General features: G+C 46.5%; 2 protein-coding genes across 4 annotated transcripts in view; one reads left to right on the forward strand and one right to left on the reverse strand.

Annotated features, from left to right (window-relative positions):
* The window catches only part of Tbc1d14 (TBC1 domain family member 14), an 88,113-nt gene extending 70,360 nt beyond the window's left edge, over positions 1 to 17,753 (forward strand). For all 3 annotated transcript variants that reach the window (XM_050141016.1, XM_050141018.1, XM_050141017.1), the window contains 6 exons: positions 263 to 357; positions 4,065 to 4,136; positions 4,818 to 4,946; positions 6,900 to 7,009; positions 13,560 to 13,818; positions 15,027 to 17,753. In XM_050141016.1, coding sequence (XP_049996973.1) covers positions 263 to 357; positions 4,065 to 4,136; positions 4,818 to 4,946; positions 6,900 to 7,009; positions 13,560 to 13,818; positions 15,027 to 15,092 — 731 coding nt within the window. In that variant the 3' untranslated portion in view covers positions 15,093 to 17,753. The remainder of the gene's footprint in view (positions 1 to 262; positions 358 to 4,064; positions 4,137 to 4,817; positions 4,947 to 6,899; positions 7,010 to 13,559; positions 13,819 to 15,026) is intronic.
* A 2,575-nt stretch (positions 17,754 to 20,328) lies between these two features.
* Cfap184 (cilia and flagella associated protein 184) lies at positions 20,329 to 24,090 on the reverse strand. The gene has a single exon (XM_050141134.1). It carries the CDS (start codon positions 24,065 to 24,067, stop codon positions 22,271 to 22,273), a length of 1,797 nt encoding a protein of 598 aa, XP_049997091.1. The 5' UTR covers positions 24,068 to 24,090; the 3' UTR covers positions 20,329 to 22,270.
* Between the last annotated feature and the right edge of the window lie 133 nt (positions 24,091 to 24,223).

Here is a 24,223-nt window from a genome sequence, read left to right on the forward strand (position 1 = left end):
GTCCTTCTTTCTCCCAGCATTCAGCCTAGCTTTCCCTGCCTACCTAAGTTCTACCTTGCTATAGGTCTAAAGCAGTTTCTTTATTCATTAATGGTAATCACAGCACACAGAGGGGACTCCCACATTGCCGTACTGTGTAAACAAGGCATAACTGATCTGTGCTTGTAGAGAGCATCTTTCTCTATCTCAGTTCTAAAGCTTCAGAGCCTGGTAATGACCCTGTCTGTGCCGAGGAGTGCAATGACTTTTGCTCTTTTGACAGATGCTGGGTTTTCAACAGCTGACAGAGAGGCCAGTCTGGAACTTATTAAACTGGACATTTCTAGAACATTTCCTAATCTCTGCATTTTCCAGCAAGTAAGTGGCGGGGATTTGTCACAAGTGTTATCTGTTTAAGTTTTGTGAATGTGGAGCCACGTGGATTTGTAGTCCTGCTTGAAAGGGTTTTGTTATATAGGGTTTTGGTGGGGAATTAGGTGGGTGTCGCTACAATGCATTTAGATATTTAAAATGAGTGTAACTGGTTCTTATGGATCATGTTTTTATTTTAAAGGTAATTGGTTCTTTTTGTAAAGTATGCATTCCAGTGTCTCAGTAGGTGGTGTGGAGGGCTTATGGGTGGTTGTGTTGTCAGAATGTTGCTCATGCTCTTCTGGTTTTTTGTTGTTTTTGTTTTTAATTTGGTTTTTTGAGACAGGCTTTCTCTGTGTGACAGCTTTAGCTGTCCTAGAACTCACTTATAGAATTGGCTGGCCTCAAACTCACAGAGATCCGCCTGCCTCTGCCTCCCAAGTGCAGGGATTAAAGGCTCTTCTCTTTATAGAACTCTAGGTAGCTGTGTTCTCTTGATAGGAGTCTCCATGTGATTTCAGGGACCTGCTGAAAATAGAGCCAGCAAGGAGTGCCTCAAAGCCTTGGTGAAGTCAGGATGACTGGCTGATTAGAGGTGGTGGGATTTCTGAGATGATGAGCCAGGAGGTATGGGGATGAACTCTTTGGGTGTTAGTGGAGCAAGGGAGGCCTCCCCTCAGCCATTTGGGCACAGACAAGGATGCCTGGCAGTAGATCTTAAGAGTCCTCTCTCAAGGCCTTGTGTTCTTTGAACCAAGAGGTGTACACCCAGAGGTTTTCCTTGAGACCTCCCTCCTGTAAGCTCTCTTCCAAAGTATTTCTACACCTTTTCCTTCTCCATGCTCACTGCCTTATTTGAGAGCCTAGGCATTGTAGGTCACCACAGCAGCCTCCCTCACCTCTCCTGGCTGTTGTGCCTCCTTCCAGTCACTTTTTTGCCTGCCGATCAGTATTTGAAATCTCAAGTCACGCACCATGGTTCCCAGTTTGTTAACATGCCTTACACACAGTGGTTTATGGTGGAACAAGACAGAATGAGTTGTTTAAGTGGCTGCAGAATGAATAGACCCAGAACTTTGAGTTTCGGTGGACTTGGGAGGAATGTGGTTGGACTGAACAATCTTGACAGCACAGGAGAGGCACTGTCCTCTTCTGGAGTGTGGAGAATCAGGTCGCATACAGGAAGAAGGCAGCTGTCTTGTCTGTGCATGCACTAGGTTTAATTAATGTAGTCTGACAGAGAGCATGTGCCTGGTGGAAGCACAACTGGGACAGAAGTGTTGGGACCCTGTTTCTGTGCAAGAATGTGTATGAGGACACAGTTGGCCCTGCAACCTCTTCACAGGGTTTCTCTGTTCTGGTGGATGCAGAACTGGTAAGGACTGCTCTTAAGCAAGAGCAGAGTGTGTTGAGCACAGAGTTCTAGGATTCTGGTTTGTGGCTGAGAAGCAGGCAGCAAGCATGACTTGGCCAGGAATCGGGCACTAGCCTGCTTTGAGGGCAGCACCAGTCTGAGTACTATGGGTGCCTGGGAAGGGAGGGCCAAGAGGACTCTTTGGGTTCCAGTGACAGGGTTGTTGCTGTCTCAGTAATTCTACAAAGCAGGGTCCCAGTGTCTAGGTGTAGAGGATCTTAATTCAGCTGGAAATGTTTGCATTTGAGTCCTTCAGACTCTTTCAGTCAAGGCAGGGGAAAAAGTTTATAAAGCTGTCCAGAAGTTTGGTTCAATGTCTAGCTCATAAACCCTGGTAGTACTGCCCAGACTTGGTGGCATGTGAGGACTCAGCTGAGCGGCATCTTCAGAATAGTTCTTTCTTTCTGAAGGATTGCCTCTCTCTCCCAGCACACTTCTGAGGCCTCATCCCACACCATACCTTGTAGCCCACTGCCTAGTCATCTCCTTAGAGGCCTTCTGCCTCCTGGACACTTGGGCCTTTCTACCTCAGTGGGGGCTCCTGTGACTCCAGCCCTGAAGAGGCTTAGGTAGTGTTACCTTATGAAGGGGGTTGACTTTGGTCCCACAGATTTGGGTTTGATTCTGATCAGTTGCCTTCTTACTAGTAGTTTGACCTCAAGTAAAACATTTAATCTCTCTGCCCCGTGATCTGTTCATCTGTGATTAGGGATGATCTCCATAGCTTTCTAGTCTCATTCTCAGTACTTGACTCATAGAGGGAAGCCATCAGCCCTATACTGACTATTAGTTATCTTTGACTATATTTGAAACTAAATGACAGTGGGATCCGCCAACAACTTAAGACTTTTCACTTCAGGCAGCTTAGAAGTGGGAACATGGGAGTCTTCAGAAGGAGCTCATGCTGCCTGGGCTCTTGACTGCCGGGGGAAGCCTTGTATCCTTTCTCATGGGCAGAAGTAAAACCAGAGATTTGAGACAAGGAAGCAAGTGGAACTCAGAGCATGGCAAGGCAGGCTTCTTAGCATGTTGTGAAGGTCCTGCTGTGCTGAGGGCCAAACCTTAGGGTCATGGAACCCTAAGAGCCCGTAAAGGCTCTACAGAGACTGAGGCCCAGCTTTGTATTACTGGGTCTGAAAAGGCTTCTCCTGAAACATGTCCCCTGAATTCTGCTTCAGAAGTGTTGAGATGGACAGTCCCTTGGTGCTTGCCTGGCAGCAGAGGGTGAGCTCTAAAGATGGGATGTGGAAGCTCTGTGGTCCCTTCTGGGTAGCCTATTCTCTCAGGCTTCCTTTAAGTGAAACTTTCTGGGTCAGTGGTTTTCAGTCTTGGGAATGGATAATACTAAATGCAAAGGCTGGGGAGAGAACCTGAGAGTCCAGCACAAGCTAAGGGCACTCAGGAAAAGAGCTGGCACCAACATGAGGAGATGGAATGACAAGGTGGAAAATCCTTTAAGGAAAGAACAGTATAGTTTTTCTCAGTCTCAGATCACATAGACTCTCTGCAGTCATTCTAGTCCTCAGGTCAGCTCAGCTCATGGATCTGCCACCATTGTCCCCAGCCCTGTATTTTGCCTCTCCCCACCCCCATTGTATTTTCTTTATTTGGCCCTATGTGCTTTGAAAATGTTTCTTTGATACAGCTTTTAAAATAGGTGAAAATGTAATGGTCTTTGCTGGAAATTGTGGCATATGCCTGTAATTCCTGCACTTCAGAGGCTAAGGCAGGGATTTGGCTATCCTTGGCTATACGGTGAGACTCCATTACCAGCCAACCAACCAACCAAATCAAAAAAGAAAATGTGGTAATCTAGTTCATGTCATTCCTTTATAAGCTACCCAGAGACACCTTTGGAGTAACTTCCCAGTCATATATACCAGAAAGAATATTTATTCCTGTGTTGTATAAGAGCATGTGGTAGATGTGGGCAGTAGGAACTTCATTTAGGTCACTTACTCTGAGGAGTCTTCGCTACCTGGTTTACCTACTGAGTTTGGAAAAGAGTATGACTCTTTAACATGAGCCAAAAGGCGGGCATTTCCAGAGGGCACTGCTCACAGCTGAACCTTTAGCTTTTCTAGAGTAGCTTCATAGACAGAATTGCAGACTTCTCATTAACAGCAAGTTACTAGCTCATTTTTTAAACTGCATAATGCGTCTAGAGCTGCTAGCACAGTGCTCAGCAAAGTCCCCCCGTGTGATCAGCGGGGCCACAGTGGTGACAGTAGTATTGGATGCTATTCTGAGACTAACAGTACTTATGCATGTGTTGATTTTGGTATGTCAATCCTTTTAGGGTGGTCCATATCATGACATGTTGCACAGTATTTTGGGCGCTTATACTTGTTACCGGCCGGATGTGGGTTATGTAAGTGATGCTTTCCAGTTTTTTTTTTTTTTTTTTATGATGTAATGGTCTATAAAGAAAGTCAAAACATTGCCCAGCTCTCATAGTGAATGCTGTTGTGGGCTTTGAAGAATATGAAAAATCTTGAAATAAATGAGTTGATTCAGTTTCCTTGAAGAAATTGGGCTGATATGGCTGCTCTGTAGCATTCATCACATTTTAACTAGATGTGATGTTTACATTTTGCATGTGATTTACCTCTGAAATTAAATAGAAAAGGCTTTACCATGAACAGTTTTTCGAAAGTGTGATGCTGCTGTACTTGTGGCTAAACAGATGTGAATGTATGCATGGTCTTACTTAAGCAAGCCTGCTGAGTTCATACAGGTGACCACAGCACCACAACCCGGCATGACACATACCAGGTGCAGTATTTCACATGCCAGAGGCCTAAAGTGAGGTTGGCTTAGATTTTCCATTAGAAGGGGTAGGGGATGGAGGGAGAGAGCATGTGCCTGATAGGCAGAGCTGTGGCTCCAAGGAAGGTGGATCTGATCTGATAGGGTTTATTTAAGGGGTGAATGGGTGACTGTGAGGGCCTTTTTAAAAAGCGGAAAGGTGTTTTGTTTTCTCTTAATAAATAAAAGCTGCTCTGGCTTTTGTGACCACATTAGTTAACATAACCTTTCTCTCCTTCCTCAGGTTCAGGGCATGTCATTTATAGCTGCAGTGTTGATCTTGAACCTAGACACTGCAGATGCCTTTATTGCTTTTTCTAATCTTTTGAATAAACCCTGTCAAATGGCATTTTTCCGAGTGGACCATGGCCTTGTGAGTATGCTCCGTGTATGTCCCAGTATCATGTCTTTATGCAGCAAGAACTACTTAATCATTCTGTTTTTTCACCCAATCATTGTTGTTTTCAAGGTGGGAAATGCATAATGGGCTGGTTTTTAATGAAGAATACACGAACTTAAGTGTAGAAACATATAGGCCATTGCCCCTTGTATGAACAGATGAATATGTTCTCCTAGGGAGACAGTGTGTCTGAAACACTGTACCCTTTCAGTGGAGGTGGGAGGGTGGCTTCTGTGCAAGCATACGCACTTCGTGTTAGGGAGACGTAACAGCACTGCCCTCAGTTGCTGCTCTGTGGAACACAGGCATGCACAGGAGAAAGGGAGACGTGCTCCAGACCCTGCTCCCTTATTTCAGCAAGGCAGTGGCTTAGTGTGCTGAGTAGATGGGCTTTGTCATTGGTGGCCTTTAAGAGACCCTCACATACTTCACAGCTGAGTCCCCTGCATAGTCCAGACATGGGAACAGACTGAGGAGGGAAGTGGCTTGTCAAGAATATCTGCTACATGGGAGAGCTGAGGTTTGAATCCATCTGGGTCCTAAACTTTGTTCTTAATCGAAGAAAACTCACTAATCCATCAGCTTTTAAGTTGGTGTTGCTTTGATTTCCTAGTCATTACCTCTAGTCTATCAAGACTTCACTCTCTAATGGTATATTGGAGCACTTCTTCCTTAAATGTCTTCAAGATCCCAACAGTCTGTGTTCTGAAGCTGCTGCTCACTCTGGCTGTTAGGGGAGTGTCGGCTAGCAGGGTCCTTCAGGAAGGTCATTTGGTATTCCAGAGTGTCTTTGGTACAAATTTCTTTAAGAATTGGTTTTGAGCCCGGTGATGGTGGTGCACGCCTTTAATCCCAGCACTCGGGAGGCAGAGGCAGGCAGATCTCTGTGAGTTCGAGACAAGCCTGGTCTACAGAGCTAGTGCCAGGACAGGTTCCAAAGCCACAGAGAAACCCTGTCTTGAAAAACCAAAAAAAAAAAAAAAAGAATTGGTTTTGAGAGCATTCATAATTGTGAACAAAGGAGTTTGCATAGAGATTGCTATCATATAATTGTATTTAATTATAAATATGAGAAGGGCTTAAAATGGAGTTGGGGAAATGGAGTGGTAAATTAAATCTGCCAAGACCCCAGTGCAGCAGTGAGTCACTGCTGTGTAAGGACTGTGAAGTAGACCGAGTGCAGCAGTGAGTCACTGCTGTGTAAGGAGTGTGAAGTAGACCCAGTGCAGCAGTGAGTCACTGCTGTGTAAGGAGTGTGAAGTAGACCCAGTGCAGCAGCCCCTGTGTAGTAGTAGGAAAACACCTCAAAAGCAGCAGCACCTAAGGACAGGCTTTTCATGAATAGCATTTTTGTCAAGCATGGTTGCTCCCACCCAACAGGAGCGCTTCCTTCATATTGATTGCTTCATGCTTTCTCCCCTCCCACCCTGCTTTCTTTCTTTTCTTACAAAGCTTGTAAGAACCTGGCCTGTTGTAGTGCCTTTGTTTGCTTTGGTCAAAGGCCTACATGTTTAAGCTGGAGATGTGTTGCCCTTCCCTCAGACTCTAGTCTTTTCTCTCCCTCTGTAAATGTGGTAGACATGGGCAGCAGGCAGCTTGCTTTTTCTGGTGTCTCTCACAATGTGGCTGCAACCTTCATAGCATTACAGACCGTGGTAAAGTCCCAGCTCTACCATGTACCGGTACCTTGCCCCTGTGTGGCAAGGTAAGCAATTGCTCTGGGTTTCAGTGTCTTCCCTGTAACTTGAAGAAATGATAGGATGTGAACACAACTGCTATGAGAAGCTTAGAGATAGTATTATGTTATCTACATGTTACCTGGGTAACAATTATTAGATTCTAAGCATGCAAAGCTCTTGACTCTTGTGGATTGGAAACTCAATGTTGATCATTAGTTTACTAGTGTATTTAACATTGTCTCCCTAGATGTTGACTTACTTTGCTGCATTTGAGGTATTCTTTGAAGAAAACTTGCCGAAATTGTTTGCGCATTTCAAGAAAAACAACTTAACTGCAGACATCTACCTGATCGATTGGTAAGACTCGGCTTTCCTGCTTTCCAGAGCACTTCTCATCCCTGGCCCATTTTCCTGTTGTCACTGCCAGTTTCTTGGAGGGCTCAGCTGAGTTTCCTTGTCCTGCTTCCCAGCTCCCCTCAGCCTTGAGTGCCTATTGTTTATTCTCTAGGCTCTTCGTCACAGTCTGTGACTTGACCGACCTTCTAGACTCCCTCAATAGACAGTGTCTTGCACCTCTCTGTGTTTAAAACGCTATTGCCAACCCAGTAAATGAGGCGTTTCTGGGCAGCAAGGCTGTGGCAGGCCTTTTACTAGAAGTCCACTGATGTAATGTGGGAGCTTGAGTTAGTGTGGAAGGGGGAAGCAGCATGTGGGTTGAGAGCTTTGCTCACTGCACTGCCCTGTAGGAGAGACTGAGATAGAAGGGGAGAGAGGAGGTGATGGACCCCAACCTAGGGTGATGGGGGTGTGGGAAACAGCATGTAGGGGCCTCAGAGTAAGCCAGAGCATAGCATCTGTGCTGGTGGTATTGCAAGGGACATCATAAAAGGTGTGGCCACATTACAGGGCTAGGCTCACAGGCTGGCTCTAGAAGTGCTGTGCTAAAGTTGAACTGCGTTCAGGCAGTGCCTTCTCTGATTATCCTTAACTCGGTTATTAATGGTCTGCATGAGCCTGGCTCCCAAGAGTGCTGGGTCCTGATGGTCAGGGGAGGTCCCGGTCACTAGAGGCTGCATGCGAAAATACTCATTGCTTTGTCCTTGGAGTTTTCTCACCCAGTGTCACCTTGCAGTGTGTGTACTATTTAGTGTGACTCCAGAGCCTTGCTCCATTTGTGTCCTGCCACCTCCTCAAGTCACATCTACGCTCAGAATTACTGGGTCTGACCTGAATCATGTTCATGTGCCCTACACAGTGCACAGAGTATGTGAGAAGCATCCAGCCCCAGGGATCAAGTGTGGCTCCATGGGTGCTCAGAGATGGCTGCATAGGGTGAGCAGACACCTAGTCGCTCTGCTCTCCACCCTCCTCCAGCCCCACCCATACTCTCAAGGTATCTCTTTTTCTAGTTCCTCTCAGAGCCTCGTGGTTCACTTCCATATCCTCAAGGCCTGGCCCTATCCTTGGTTCAAGTCCTGGGCAGGACAAGGACATTTCTGTTTCCAAGTCCCTTTAGGTGCCAGTGACCTAAAGCCACTTGTCCACTTGTTCTGCTGAACAGCCTCCTCCCCTTCTAGCCCTGCAGATCAGAGCGTAATGAAGGTAGCTGGCCAGGACCCTTCTTTAGCTGTCTCTGCTATGGACTTGAAGATCAGAGAAATGGCCTATCAGCTGTCTTCATTGCCTATGGAATTTTGAGTGTTCTAACTATCAAGTGTCTAAATACTATAGGAGAGCTGATGAGAGGTAGCTTAACTTCCCAGGAGATTTTTCCCTTGTTTCCAATGGCAGAGTTGTTTGGAGATGTGAGTTTTGTAACAATAATCTTGAGCTAGTCCAAAGACCTAGCAGATGCTCCATATATGCCTTGAGATGAAGAGCTATCACTCTGTGGGGTTTCCCCTTGTGGGGTAGGTTCAAGGAAGTGACTGCCAGTGATTAGGCTTCCATTGCATTCTGTACTAAGTTCATTCATAGGTCTCACCTCCTGGGCTCTGGATCTGCCCAGGATACCTTGAGGGTAGGTACCACATTGTAGTCAGGCAGAGAGAGAGAGAGGGAGAGGGAGAGGGAGAGGAGAGAGAACCCTCCAGCCCCCTTGGAAGTGCTGGCTAACTGGGGCTTTGAGTATGGTAGAAGGAAACTGCAGCAGCACTGGCTTACAGCTTGTTTGAGTGCAGGGCTTACCGTTACCTCCCAGGTGCTAGACCAGAGAGTATGCTGCTGACTCAGGGTAGGGCTGCAGGCAGTAGAAAGTGCTTTACTGAATACTCTTGGGACCAGGAGTGTTCTGTACTCAGTGTCTGAATTTGAACTGAATCTGGGTGGCCACCTTGGCTTTGTCTGCATGCAAGTCTACAAAGAAAGTTGGCTGCCACAGGCCCATGGGTTCTTAACTCACATCCCTGTTCTATGTGTTCCTGACTTTCTTAGAAACATGGGGAACGTGGATAGGATAGCAGCTGAGAGTGCTTCTGAACCAGTGTTGGATGAAAGATTCATTTCTAGGAACCAGTCTGTTTGAGCAAGTTGAACACAGCCAGAAGTTTGTTTCGTGGCCTGTAGGTCCAAGTCTTTAGCCATAGGTTCTGTGGGCAAGACTGTTAGGTGACATTTCCCCCTCCCTAAGCTGCAGTAAGGTTTCTACCATGCGCTTTGTTTTTAGTATCTTCATCTGCAAAGTGGAGGTAAGAATGCCCCCTCTTGGGTTGTAGTAAGGAGGTATGCTCCATAGAAGAGCAAGAGTGCCTCTGGGTTGTGGTTTGCAGTCTGGGGCTGCTCACATGTAGCCCTGGGTCTCTCTGTAAAGAGGACTGGCTCCTTGGGGGTGTGTCCTACAGCTTCAGTTCTTTTCATACTAATCCAGTGCAAACTCAGAAAAGTGATTGGATTGGGCATGGCTAGATTAAAAATATTTATGGGAATACTGAAGGCTCAGCCGGAAAGATTATCCCTTCTGCCCACATGTATTATAGAATAATGGATGCTCACAGCTCTGGTCTTACTCTTGAAAGCCCATGGCATTGGTGCAGCAGCACAGGAATGCATTCCTTTATAATAGTTGGACTCAGCCCTGAAAGTGCCTTGCTTAATATTTTGTTCAGTATTTGCAGGGGCCTGAGCAAAGAAATATCTCTTCTCAAATTCTGTCTTCCCACTGTGGTAGGAATACCATAAGGGCCTGGGAAGGCAAGGGACTTCAATTGCATACCCAACTCCTGTACATAGTCACTGGCTGGGAGCAGGGAGCCTTAAGTCAGAGAGAAGATATGAAATTGGGCTTTAAGATAAGGGGAGGGCTACGTGCGTACATCAACTTTCCTATTCTCTCTAGTTCCTCAGAGCCAGAGCCAACCTGGCATCAACTGCTGCCCAGTGGCTGAGCGAAGTGGCTCACCAGCCCATGGAGGTGCTTCCCAGCTCTTTTTCTATGACTTTTGAGCCTAACTGTGGTTTGAAATCTAGTTAAGCATTTGCAGTCTCCTGGTAACAAAGGGGAAAGAAGGGAATGTGAAGGGACTGCTGAGAACTGAGGGAAGACCTGAGTCCTAGAGCACTTATAGCCAAGAGCAGAGGATAGGAGGAGTTTAGTCACAGCCGCATATTCTTTGAGAAAACTCATGCTTTGATGGCTATAGGTGGCCCCTGACCTGAGCAGAGAGGGACTTTTGGAAGCATGTTACTGAGATGCCTGCTGGAGTCTGCAGGGCCCTAAAGATGCGAAGGTATGAAAGGCACAGAGAAATAACTCAGTATTAATAACAACAGAGCCCCTCTTTACCAGAACTGTACTGTCTCCGAGAGAACCGTGGGTGCTCTGTGAACTGTGACGGATAGGAAGGGGATGCAGAAGGTATAATGTGAACATTGACAGGAAACACTTGGTTGTGGCCATGTGAAGACACAGGGAAGAGTGGGCCTTCTCCATGCCAGGGAAAAGGCCTCAGAAAAAGCTGGGCACCCCTACTTATACCTTGATCTCATGAAGACACTGAGTTGTGAGGAAATAGGTGTCCATATTTAAGACTAAACAAAATTCCCCCATACAAAACAACAAATCAGCAGGAAGACTCATCTATCCTGAGGGTCAGAAACAGCCTCCCAAGGAGGTCACCAGGGCTGAGACTTGAATGAGGAGGTATCTGCTATGAAACAAAGATTTTCTTTAGAAGGCACATAAATTTAAAGGTAATATACTATTCTAAGCCGTAACCATTTGTACTCCATTATAGAACAAAGAATAGTTGTTAACAGTGAGGTCAGGTATACTCTTCTATGTGCAATGCAGGCCGGGAGCAATTTGATAGCCTTCACGTTCTGATGCTGGTTGTCGTTTCTTGACTTGGTCCTTTCTACACAGACTATTTGCACAGCTCTGTTGCTGGCACAGAATTTCCCTTTGAACTGACAGTCAAATGCATATATCACCTGAATGGCTGACTTTCAGCACAGATCATGCCTCAGAATATAAAATGGCAGTTTTATCCTTTGGGTGGCTCAGCCGGTGACCTGATGTCTTAGGATTTTTCTTTGCTTCCCCTCAACTGTCCAGCTCATACCTGATTTGGGCCAGCTCCCCTGCTCCCTCGGACTCTCACACTCCACTGAGGATAAAGTCCAGAGCCTATTAAACTGTCTAGCAGGCCTTGCTCATTCTGTGCCCTTGTTCTTCCCAGACCGCTTTTTCTCCAATACCTGATTTGCCTCATCATCTGGCATGATTCATCATCATGCTGCCCTCAGACATGGATTGGTCATGAACTCTGCCACAGGTGTGGAGAGCATCCTGGAGCTCCTCTCTTGGCCGCCTGCTTGCTCTTTAGGATGGATGGAACTGCCCCTCTTCAGCAGTGTGTTCTTCCCCGAACATGCGATGTAGAAGAGCGTTCGCATGTATTCAGCCCTCTGTGCACACGTCCTGACAGTTCCTTTCTATCCTTAAATCCCATCTGTGTTTGTCTGTGCCTTCTGCTCCTGAGTTGTCTGTTCAGCACTGTGTATTGTTATCACCAATGAGTAGCAAGTAGCAATACAGCAGGCTTCAAAAAAGTATTTGTGACCTAGGACTCTGAGACTTGACACAGGAGGATGGCAAGTTTGAGACTATCCTGGTCTTCTCTTTTCTTTTGGCCAGTGGGCTGGAGATATTGCTCGGTGGTTAACAGCACACACTACAAGTCTTTCAGAGGACCCATGTTTGGTTCCCAGCACCCACATCAGGTAGTTCACAACCACTTGTAACTCCAGCTCCAGGGAGACCTTGATGCCTTTGGCTTCCATCGGTACCTATATTCATGTGCATGTACTCACACATATATACATAATTTAAAATATTAAAAATAAATCTTGGGAGGAAAAAAAGGAGCTATTTAGAATCAGAAAGGTTTGTTACATAGCCATTTTTAGGGAGACCTAGCCTTGCTATTCCAGTACTGTCTCATACCTGCCTAAAGGAGTTGATGGAGTTCCACATGCAAATCTGAATTCAGTAGTTTTATGCTACCTGAGAGAAAGAAAAGAATAAAGTTTAGTTCGTGGATTTGGGATCAAAAAAAAAAATGTGGAGGAATCTTTTTTGTTGTCCTTGTTGGCCCTATCAGTCTTGAAGGAGATGGGAGACATGGTTCCCATGTGTGGACTGGTGTTTGCATGTGGGAAGGTGTGGGTTAGGTTTCTACATTCCTTACCTTCCCAAGGGCTAGGGTTACACATGTGTACCACCATACCCAGACTTCTCACTTTATAATACTAAACAGACACATGCTCTGGACGCACCTGATGACATGGACTCAATCCAGGTTAGAAGTGCTTGACCCTAGGGCAGAGGTGTTAAATAGTTTGGAATGTTACTATCATTTGTGTATGAGTGTATATGCGTGTGTGGGCATCCAGGGATCATTCCTCAGAAGCCATTCAACTTGTTTTTAAGGGCAGGGTTTCTCATTGTTTAGAGTTATCAAGTAGGCTGGGCAGGCTGCCCAGTGTGCCCCAAGGATCTGCCTCTCTCTGAATCTCAAGCCCTGAGATTACAAGTGCATGTCGTTGCACCTGGGTGCTGTGTGTCAAACTCAGGTCCTCACTTTACCACTGAGTTATCTCCTTAGCTCTTAATTATATCAACATATCAATATCGATATCTATATCTATAGATATAGATCTAGTTATATGGGGGGGGAGGGGCAGGGTTTCTCTGTGTATCTTTGGAGCTTGTCCTGGAACTAGCTCTGTAGACCCGGTTGGCCTCAAATTCACAGAGATCTGCTTGCCTCTGCCTCCTAAGTGCTGGGATTAAAGGCATGCGCCACCATCACCTGTCTTTTCAATTATATTTTTAAGAGAATACCTTTCATCTGATAGTTTGCATTATTAAAGTATAAGGTCAGTTTTTAGTAATCTACGGTCAGATTTATTGAGAAAACCAGGCATATACACCTATATTCCATCACTCAGAGGTTGTAACAAAAGAATCATGAATTCAAAGTCAGCATAGTCTGCTGTGTAACTAGATTCTGTCTCAAAAATCAAATAGTGACTTCAGAAAAATTCACGCCTTGCTGCATTGCTGACCCCCCTACAAGGAGAATGACGAATAGTACTCTCTCCTCTTTGTTCTTATTCCCTACCTGACTCCAAGCTCTATTGAGATGTATAGCCTGTCTTACTAAACAGGCATCTGTCTCAGGAAGCACTCAATGGTGACTGATAGACATCTGCTCCAAGTAGGAGTTTTCCATTATCTGTGATTCAAAAGTTTTGTGGTGTTTGATAACACATTGATGCTAACAGTGCTGTTTTGTGAAATGTACTTTGGCCTTCAGAGTGAATGCAGCCAGTGTCATCCACAGTGTATAAAAGGCAGGGACTCGGGGTGTTGTGCATGCCTAAGCCATCCCAAACCTCTCTCCAGGATCTTCACCTTGTACAGTAAGTCCCTGCCCTTGGACCTGGCCTGCCGCATCTGGGACGTGTTCTGTCGAGACGGGGAGGAGTTTCTCTTCCGTACCGCTCTGGGCATCCTGAAGCTATTCGAGGATATCCTGACGAGGATGGACTTCATTCACAGTGCCCAGTTTCTGACCAGGCTGCCTGAGGACCTGCCAGCAGATGAGGTGTTCGCATCCATCGCCACAGTCCAGATGCAGAGCCGGAACAAGAAATGGGCACAGGTTAGTGGGTATACAACACAGCTGTGAGGCTGAAGCAGCGTGCTGCTGAGTGAGCCTGCTCATGGCCTGGCTCATGTCTGGGTTTCTGGCAGCTCGAGAAATGTGTATAGGAAGACTGCCCCTATTCTGTAGTGTCAGTACTTCTAGGCCATCTCTGAAAGACTGTGCCAGAAAGCTCCCTTCCTCCCTAACCTTTTTTTAAAAGAACATTTATTGTTTTCTGTGTGTGTGACTACATGAGAGAGGGGCAGTGCATGTACCGCAACAAGTGTGTAGGTCAGCAGACAACTCTCCTTCCGCTATGGGAATCCCAGCATTGAATGCAGTCTTCAGGCTTGGTGACAAGTACTTCTACCCAGTGAGCCTGTTTCAGCAGCCCAAGACATTGCTTGAAGTTTGAAAATGCTTTAAAGCTGACTTTTGGTGAGGCTTGCAGATACCTTTGAAGATCTGGAAAGCCATTGACTTGCATGCTTTATGGGGGTGAAATGCCTATGAATTATAGTTCAGCAAAGCAATTAAGAAGATGTACTCAGTTCACACAGGAGCAGAACTGACGTTGCTATTATTGTCAGGAATCCAGGGGCAGAGGAGAGCCTTTCTTTGATTAATAAAGAACAGTGAATAGAAGCATGGGATCTTGGCTCTAACGTTCCTGAGACTTTCAAGATGTTGGCAACAGAGCCTGAAACCAAGGAGAGTCAGGGGAGTCCCTCTGAAAGGTGGGGCCTGTGTGAAGGTTTTTGGGATCTTCCATCCTATTGCTTATAGTGGCTTTTGAATCCAGATGGAAAGGTAGGTTGACGGTGAAGCAGAGCACAGCATGCAGTGGGTTCAGGAATGTAGCCTTTAGTTGTCACTGCTGTTAGGCAGCAGTGCAGTGGGGTGCTCCTTATAGGTGTCAACCAAAAGCTGGGAGAGCAGAGGAGGGAGCAGTCACTTCAAGACTGTGTCACACCTCTGTCTGGCCATCTCGCTCGTGAGAGGGACCAACTATGTGAGCATCATGGGGGAGGAGACTTGTTAGTGCCTTGGGGGAAACCTGGGCCGCTTTGCTTTGTTCAGGGGCTAGCCAGCAGCCCAGAGAACAGGCTTGTAGGGGGTGGAATGGGAGTGTTAGATGGCTGCTGTTTTTCTACTGTTCCTATGAAATTCTCGGGTCACTTGGCCTGTGGGTCTAACCATAGCTGTCTTCTCTGTGATTCTAGGTGCTGTCTGCGCTGCAGAAAGACAGCCGGGAAATGGAAAAAGGAAGCCCATCCCTCAGACACTGAGGCTTAGGGGTTCCTTGCACTTGGCAAAGAAGCAGAGCTCCACATGGCACCTCTGTGCTTTCAGACTGAAGCCTGTGAAGAACAGGGCTCTTTCCATGTTGGATTTCTCATGCTGGAGTTGGCCTTAAAACAAAGCAGCTCTTAAAGAATTACATCCAGGCTTAGCCTTAAGCGGCTCAGTGGACCTCTGCACTGGAATTGGTCATGGCTAGCACTGCATTTTCCACATGGGTTCAAGAAAGGGCAGGCTGTCTCCTTGCTCCTTTATTCCAGCGCAGTTAATTAAATTGTGATGCTATTATGCCAACTACTGGAAGGTATATTACAATCTTTCTTAGCCAAGAGGCATGAGAAATATTATTAGGAGACCACAAAGATGTTATTGGCTCGTATGTTGGTTAAGAAAAGAATTATTTATTTAGTTACTGAAATAATCTTTCCAGAGATGGTGGGGTTTTTTTGTTGTTTTGTTTTTAACTTCATTTTTATCTTATGAGCATTGGTATTTTATCATGGTTTTTCCAGTCCCCTGGAACTGGAGTTACTTACAGACAGTTGTGAGCTGCCATGTGGGTGCTGGAAATTGAACCTGGGTCCTCTGGAAGATCGGTCAGTGCTCTTAAACCGCTGAGCCATGTCTCTAGCCCGAAGGGTGTGTTTTAAATCTCCCTGCCAAGGACAGCATAAGGAAGATTGACCTTCTAGGATAGTTGCTGGTGAATGTTCATAGACTCCTGAAAAGTCACCTGACCTTTGTGTTGTCATTTGACCCTGTTGCCTTGACACATGACAGCAGAAAGACTGAGAGTTCACATTATGATCCCGCTCTCCCAAGTAACTAACATTCATTGCATCTTGGGAGCCATAGTGTTTGGAGCAGGGGAGCCACGTGCTGAGAAGCAATAGAGATGGGCCCTGTAAAGAAAGGAATAGGAAGAGACTGCAAAATTTGCTTCTCTTAACCTGCATGTTTCTGGGAGGCTGGTCATGGCAGCCTTTGAAGACATCGCCGTGTGGGAGACAGTTTCCTTGCTTTAGCTGAATGTCCCTTTTTGCCTTTGTCACCTGAGTAGCTGGACCCCTCCTAAGTGCCAGTGATTCTCTCCTGTACCCATCTGGCTTTAGAAGATAGGCTTCACACACTGCTGTGGGAACTGAAGAGAAGGGCAGTCTTCCGGATTCTCAGCGTCATCAGCCTTTCCCTTTCCAGCTGATTTCTCTCAGCTCATTGGTGAGGGTGTTGGTGGTGTAGCTTTTCCTTGACTTGAGAACTTTGTATAAGTAATTTGATTATCCAAATTCACAGAAATGAATAGTTTTTGCATAGAATAATACAAAAGACATCCAGTATCTGTGGAAACTGATTACCTCCTGATAATCCACTGGCATCCTTGTCCCTGAGGGTACAGGTAGGCCGGGATTGAGAACCTATTTTCCAGCAAATGCCTATGTGGTCTATAGTCCATAGCCCTCTGAAACCATACCTGCTACCCCCAGAAATCATCCTCTCCATCATTCTAGTGTCTGACAACCATTGGGGAGCCCTTGACTGACTACAGCATGTGGCAGGGAGACTTGGGTCGGCCTTATGACGGTGTATTTGCATGGGTTCCCTTCATGTGCTGTGCTTGTTGGTGATAGCCCAGTGCATCAGCAGGTTGTCATATTCACGCCATTCACCCATGCCACCACTCTTCTCCTGGAGTCTCATTTGTAGTCTCTTGGCTTCTCCAGGGAGGCTACCGAACACCCTCCATATAGCTCTCTGCCTTAGTGTGAAAGGCTGATGTCTGACCTCTTGGAGGAGGATGTCTTCATCAGCCATCCAGTGTCCTCCAGATCCAGCCATTCTTGACATCAGATACTGAATGTAGCCCAGGCCCAGCTGGCCTATGAGGAGCGGAGTACCCAGACCTGTCTGCTGTCGTTCCTTTCAGATGTACTTAGTTTTATTCCATGATATGGGCATCTGTTCTCTCAAGATGTATATATTTTCTTACTGTACATAAAGACATTCCTAAGTCATACAGAAAGTGTTGTGACAAGGGGACTTGGGCACCTTGTTGTGAATGCCATTGTGGAATTCTCTGTGTGTTCACAATCCAGCTCTTAACTTTTCTTGTTTGACATAAATCTGTGGGCATGGATGAAGTTCTCAAACAGGACTCCATGCCAGCCAAGCACTGACTGCATCTCTAGTCCAAACAGGGTTTTCATAGCCTGTTTGTATGAGCCTGATGTGCCCTCTCCTTAGAGGCTATACCGTTCCAAGTTCCTCTTCTCTGAGGGCATCTCTCCTGCTCCTGTTATGGCAAACTGGAAACAGATCCTACAGAAGTCTGCACCTCCCACCTCGCTTGCAGTTGACTTTCAGTCCTAAACTTGAGGGTGCTGGGCAGCTCTCACTCTAGAGGGAGCTTGCAAGGGAGGCTTCCTGTCACCTTGGGAGCAATGCTCACTTCAAAGGTACTTCTAACTACTCAGTTTGTGACTATATTTTCCATGTTTGCCAATAGGAAACTCCTGATAACACTTGCTACATATCATGTTTTAATTGCTTGTACAGTTAACCTTTAATTTTATTTAGTAAAATGTATCAAACTAGGACTTTTTGAATTGTAAATACGTGGTTTTATTAAATAAAGTCATGTAAAATTGTTACTTACGTTCACTGTGTTACTTTGGTTTAAAGCTGGCATTCTTGCTTTAAAGTGTAGCAGAAAGTATTTTAACTGGAGGCTTGTGAGACACAAAGCAGGGCAGTTACTCTCCTCCTCAGGGGATTCCAGAGTTCAGCATGTCCTCTCCAAGTCACTGGGGATCCCAGCTGTGCTGCACTCTCTGAAGCCTGCTTCCTTGGCCTCCCTACCATAAGTCTGCATTTCCATGACAGCAGACAACCACATTTATATACGCTGTGCTAGCTGCTGAGCCAAGGCTCTTCACACTCTGGAGCTTTCTCAGAACTTGTAAACCTGAGGGCTCAGGGGGTGAGCTCCTTCCTGTGAGCCTCTTAGGAAATGGCTGTGTAATGCAGTAGAGTCCCCAAGCTACTTGGAACCAGGCAGGACAAATGCTTGTATATGTCACTCTCCTTTCAGTCCCCCAATGCTATCACCTCCAAACCTCCCAAGACCACTGTAAGATTGATTGCCCATTGAGTTACAGCCTCCAGCAGGGACAGACAGGTTCCACCTTTCCTTCTAAATCAATGGCTTTATTCTCTGAGCCACTGTTCTTTGCATGCCATGAGGTGAGGTGCTAAGACTCTGGTCTGGGGTTGCTGAGTGCTAGCTGACTGTTCCAGCCACACCAGGCTCTGGACCAAGTGTTCTTTCTACATGGATTATTAATACTAATCTTCACAGCATCCCCACATAAGAGACTTGTTGTTCCCATTCCAAGAATATGACACAAAATGCTTGCTCAGGCGCCTACAGCAGATTGGTGGAGCTGGTCTCCATACCACCCGAGAGATTGCATGCTTTCTGGAGATATCACACTTGCTTTGTACCTTTTGGAGCCCAAACACAAGGCTGGTTGTGGTCTACATTTCTCATTCCTTCCAATACTCCCAGTGTGCATTGCTGAATGTCGTCAATGTGGGGCCAGCAGTTCAGAAAGCCTGCCCATCATGAGCCTGCCTAAAGAAAGAGTGGAGGAACTGCTACAATAGTGTCCAGCAGCAGGAGGAAAGTGCTATTCCTGAACCTTGAACAGAGCTTTCAGGCGAACAAGGGCAAGGGCCTGCCCAGCAGAGGGCAGCCTTGGAACCTAAAACCAGTTCTTAAATAGGACCTATAGGACCTCATCAAGATCTGGAAGTGCTTGAACGTGAATGGAAATAAGTAGATATGCTTTGTGTGGGGCTAAATATGCTATTAAATATTTGATGTTATTCAAGCCTGCTGAATAACATGGCCATGGCATAGTGTCTATATCTCCTCTGTCAGCACTGCCAGCAACCCCCCACTGCTGGCTCATTCTGGAATGACATGCTGCTCTCTGGTCTTAAGTCAGCCAACAAAGTCCCTCTTTACCCCTTCCTCCAGGATCTCTATACCTTGCAGGGAGTTTTGTGTGGAGTGAGAGAACCACCTTTTCTCCAAGTAGCTTCTTGTGCCTGTTTTAGAGTTCCAGGAGATACTCCTAGCCAGAAATAAACCCAGACTATACATAGTTTGGCTGGAGGACAAGAGCAGAACCCTGGAGTTGAATCTCACAGTCAGCGGTCAGCCATTACCATTTAGAAACTCTGATCTTGGAGAAGTCACTGAAATTCTCTAAACCCAACCCTTTTCCTCCCTTTGTAACTAAGGCTGAGTGACCTAGCTCCTTTCCATGGGCCTATGAAATATTAATAAAAATTGAACTGTCCCTTAACCCATGAACATTCTCTAGGAAGCTAGATTTGTGCTTTTAGCCTATAAACTTTTAGTATCTTGTGCAAGAGAGAGGATGGGGAGGGAGAAGAAGAAGAGTGTGGTCTCACTTTGTAGCTGTGATAAGCATGCACCAAGCCCTGCTTAAACTGGTATGTGGCTATACATTTTCCAGTTCAGTACTGGGGAACCAACTCAAGGCCTTGCTTGTGCTAGATTAACACTCTATCCCTGAACTACATCTTCGGGACTTTTGCTATCTTCTGCTTATGAAGTTAGGAATGTGAAAGTGTTCCCTTGAATATTTGCATGTTATTTATATATTATAAATATTAACATATGTAAGCTGAGGATATGGAAAAGCACAAAGGGAAAATTCATCCTAATGTTACCATCCAACAGAAAGCACCCTTTTTTTTTTTGAATGCTTCTTCTCCATTTCATGAATCAGTACGATGAGGCTTAGACAGGTATCTATTTGGGTCAGCAGGATCACAGTTTGGGCATTCCCCCATCTTTTAGGTATACTTGTATTTCTCCTTGACAGTTTTTGGATGAAATGTTAGAGTTGAAGCTGGCTGTGGCAGCATACACCTTTAATACTAGCATTTGGGAGAGTCACAAATTTGAGCCAGTTGGCCTTTAATGTGATACTCTGTCTGATTTTTTTTAAATTAGGGAGTACAATTTTATTAAGCTGGGGCAGTGGTGGTGCATGCCTTTAATCCTGGCACATGGGAGGCAGAGGCAGGCACAGATCTCTGAGTCTGAGGTCAGCTTGGTCTATAGGGATAGTTCTAAAACAGCCAGTGCTACTCAGGGAAACCCTGTCTTGAAAACAAAAGCAAAACTAAATAGTGCAATTTTATTAAAATATGCACATATTTTGCCATTGATTATTAAAGTAAAACTAAGGATAATTTGAAAGGTAGCTGGACCAGTCACTACACAGCTCTCGTGCTCCAAGATGCTTTCCTTTTATGGCATGTATCACTTGCACCCTGGAACCTTCTGAGGTTAAATACATGGATTTAATACATACTTTATGCACAGGTAACTCATACCAGTGCTAAACCCTAAATTATTATCTGTGGATGAACTTACACAAACCTCTTTCTACTTATATAATTAAAGAATCTTAACTGTAGCAAGTCACCAAAATTGTATCAAGTCACCAATACCTTAGGCTGTCCCTGAGTAGGTGGCTGAGTTAAAGACCCTCCTTTGATATTGAAGGGGACATTTCTCATGCATATCAACTTAAAAATTTTTCAGGCCCTGAACTACTTGATGAAATTTTCATGATCAAGCACTCATGCTGAATCTAATTAGAACCACATGGGGAGGTAATCAAAAACGAAGGGTGTCTTGTAATTAGTTGTAATCCCAGCATGAGTGTTGTGATTGAGGACCCACTGGTGACTTACTAGATAATTGTTTGTTAGAACATATTTGCAATTTAGAGGCATGCTAACTTTAGTGCCTTGCATGACCCACTGCTGACCTTGTTCAAGGTTCATGAGGGAGCATTCAGTTGGTTAGCTGATGGGTAGAAATCAGCTGAATTAATCAAAACCCCAAAGGACATCATTACAATGACAAACTGTCACTTCTAGTGCCACTGCTCGGTTCACTTGGGGCCTCTGCAACTGTAGAATCCAGGCTCCCTCTGCTGTTGGAGCCACAAAGAAAACATTGCAGTTGCAGTAACTAACTGCTTCATTATGACCTTGATGGACAGAATAGAGGAAAAACCAAAACTATAACAACTGTGTGTGTGTAAGAAATCAGTTCTTGAACTATCGTCAGTAATGCATTTGAATGGTTTCATGTCAAGTGTGTTCAAGCCATGGAAGTCATAAAAAGGATTTTACATTTTATTGACTTCAAAGCCAATATACTGGCCGGGCGGTGGTGGTGCACGCCTTTAATCCCAGCACTTGGGAGGCAGAGGCAGGCGGATCTCTGTGAGTTTGAGACAGCCTGGTCTACAAGAGCTAGTTCCAGACAGGCTTCAAAACCACAAGAGAAACCCTGTCTCGAAAAACAACAACAAAAAAACAAACAAAAACAAAAAAAAAGCCAATATACTTTAGCAAACAAATTGTGTCATTTAAAGCAAGAGGGTTGTGTAATGACAACAGCCAGGTTGTTGATGATAGGTTATGGCTCAGAAGGTAAGAGTACTTGTTTGAAAGCACAAGGATCTGAATTCAAATTCCCCAATACCCACATAAAAAAGCCAGACTTGGCCTTGCATGCCTGTAACCCCAGTGCTGGGGAACAGAGACGGGCAAATCCCAGGATCATCGTGCTAGCCAGGCAGTCTAACTGAAAATGCAAGCTTCTGGTTGAGTAAGAGACCCTGTCTCAGAAAAATCAAGGTGAGGAGCAAGAGCTGTCTCCACATGCCCACACACCCACCCGGAGAGATGAAGGGAATTTGTGAGCTAATTCAAGATGATAGTGATCAGACCAGTGCACAGGGGTTTTCTGTACCTTGGCCACTGGTTGAACCCTTAAACCATTCTTACATGGGGACAAGGAACAGTTTTAACACCCCTCTAGACGATGGGACTGCTTGGCCAGAAAGGCTTTTCTTCATTAGTCGGTTTAATCACCCCACTTTCTCTCTGTAGATATATTTTACTTAACCCAATGTGTTCAGCAGGAATTTGGAAGCTGGCAATGACAAAAATAAAGTTGCATCCCAAGTCACTTAGAATGACTATGGGAAGGCAGAAGAGAGTCGGGGACAAAGTTTCTAGAGTTTTGGAGGTTTTGCCAACTGTCCTGTCAAGAGGGGAGGAATGCTTTGGCTTCCCTGATCTTTTGCTTCACCCCTTTGCAGGACAAGGTGAGCCCCGCATGATGACGCTTCAGGGATTCCAGACGCCTGTTGAGAAATTTTGTCTTATCCACTTTTTCTTCTAAGTCTCGGAGGAGTGATTCCTTACCCAGAAGCCCACATTTCTGATTCAGTTTGACGTTGTCACTTCGCAGGCTGTCTCGGGCTTGCTTTGTCTTTGTCAACAGGTCTCTTCCTAGGGCCACCTGGGCCTCGATTTCCAAAAGTTGTGCCTTTTTGCAGGAGTTCTCCGTGTCTATGAAAGACAGCTTTTCCTTCACGTGGGTTATTATCTGCACGTTGCTGGTCACTTTAGTGCGCAGTTTTTGAAGTTCTTCGTTTCGTTCCTCGACTTTCTCGTTGAAGGTCTGGTTCTCAATTTTGAGCTGTTCAAAGTCGATGAGGAGCAGTCCCTCAGCCAAGTCCTCCTGGGCTTTCATCCTGGTTTCAAAGTGTACCAGGCTCTGCCTCAGCTGCACGTTCTCGAGGCGTAAGGCGTTCATCTCCTTCTCCTTTTTATCCTCCAGCGCCTGAATCTGTTCCACCTCTCTCAGAGCCGCCTGGCGCCCACCGCGCATGCGGCAGCTGCCCATGACCTGCATCACCACCTGCTTCTTGAGGGTCTGGAAGCGCCGCCACTCTTTCTCCACCCTGGCCTGCTTCTCCTGGCACTGGTGCTTCAGCTCACGCACCTCCTCGCGGTACCACTCTAGGTCGTCCGCCTCTTGTTTCTTCAGTTCCTCCAGCATGGCCAGATAGCGCAAGTATGCTTGCTCTTTCTCCGGAGAATCTGGTTCCGCACTCTTGTCCGCAGGTTCAGCTGCTTCCAGGCCCTTCTTGCGTAGCGTATCAGAGATCTTCTGCTGTAGGTACACATTGTAGCGCTGGTATCGGTTCCGCTCCACCAGCAGGGCGTGATACTGGTTCACTAGCTCCCCACGCAGCTGCTGCTCTTGCAGCTTCTGAACATCCGCAGACCACTCGAAGTCGTCGTAGTCCCTATCCTTATCTTCCTCTTCCTCTTCTTCCTCCTCTTCAGGGAAAAGATGCTCTTCTTTGCTTTTCTTGCGTCGTTCTCGACCTATCGTCTCGAAATCCTCGCTACCTCGCTTCTGCTCAGACTCCTTCGATTTCTCTTTCTCTGCCCGTGGGGCTGGAGCAGCCGCTTCTTCGACGATCGTGGTCAGCGGCAGTGAGGGCCGGAACCGCGACTCCTTGCTCTTCACCCTCTTTACCTTGTCCTTCTGCTTCTCTGGCCGGCTGGGTTCCTCGTCCTCGCTCTCCTCATCTTCGTCGTCTTCTTCGTCTTCGTCTTCGTCCTCGTCCAGCTCCTTGGATTCCCGCTCAGTCTCGGGATGGGGCTCTGGCAGACTCTCTGGCTCTTGGGACACGGCCTCGCTCGCGGCCTCTGCTGCCTCGCCTGTAGCCTCAGCGGCCTCCAGACTTTCCAGGACCTCGACACGCGCATCATCGCTCCCCTCCGAAGCCTCTGCTTTGGGGCCGTCCGCAACCGGCCGGGTCTCCGGCTCCGGTCCCGGCTCCGGTCCCGGCTCCGGTCCCGGCTCCGGCTCCGGCTCCGGCTCCGGCTCCGGCTCCGGCCCCGACTCCAGCCCTGGCTCCGGTCCCGGCTCCGGAGGGTCAGCCGTGGTCTGAGGTTCGGAGCTGACCTTGATCTCGGATGGCTGACTGGTCAGGTCTTGCTCGGCTCCACCATCGCCCGCGGTGTCCCCGTCGTGGCTGTCCATGCTGGACCCACTGTCTCGGGTCTGAGGACCGCTGCTGCCTGCTGTTAGGTTTCCCGGGGCAACCAGGGCGCGCGCGGTGAGCCCCGCGATTGGTCGCCCGCCTTCCCTTTCTCGCCGCCTCCCAGTAATATTAAACCAATGAAGGGCCACGAACAG

This window comes from Alexandromys fortis, unplaced genomic scaffold (assembly GCF_014885135.2).
Source record: "Alexandromys fortis isolate MF-2015 unplaced genomic scaffold, M_Fortis_MF-2015_v1.1 scaffold_7, whole genome shotgun sequence".
Lineage (NCBI taxonomy): Eukaryota > Metazoa > Chordata > Mammalia > Rodentia > Cricetidae > Alexandromys > Alexandromys fortis.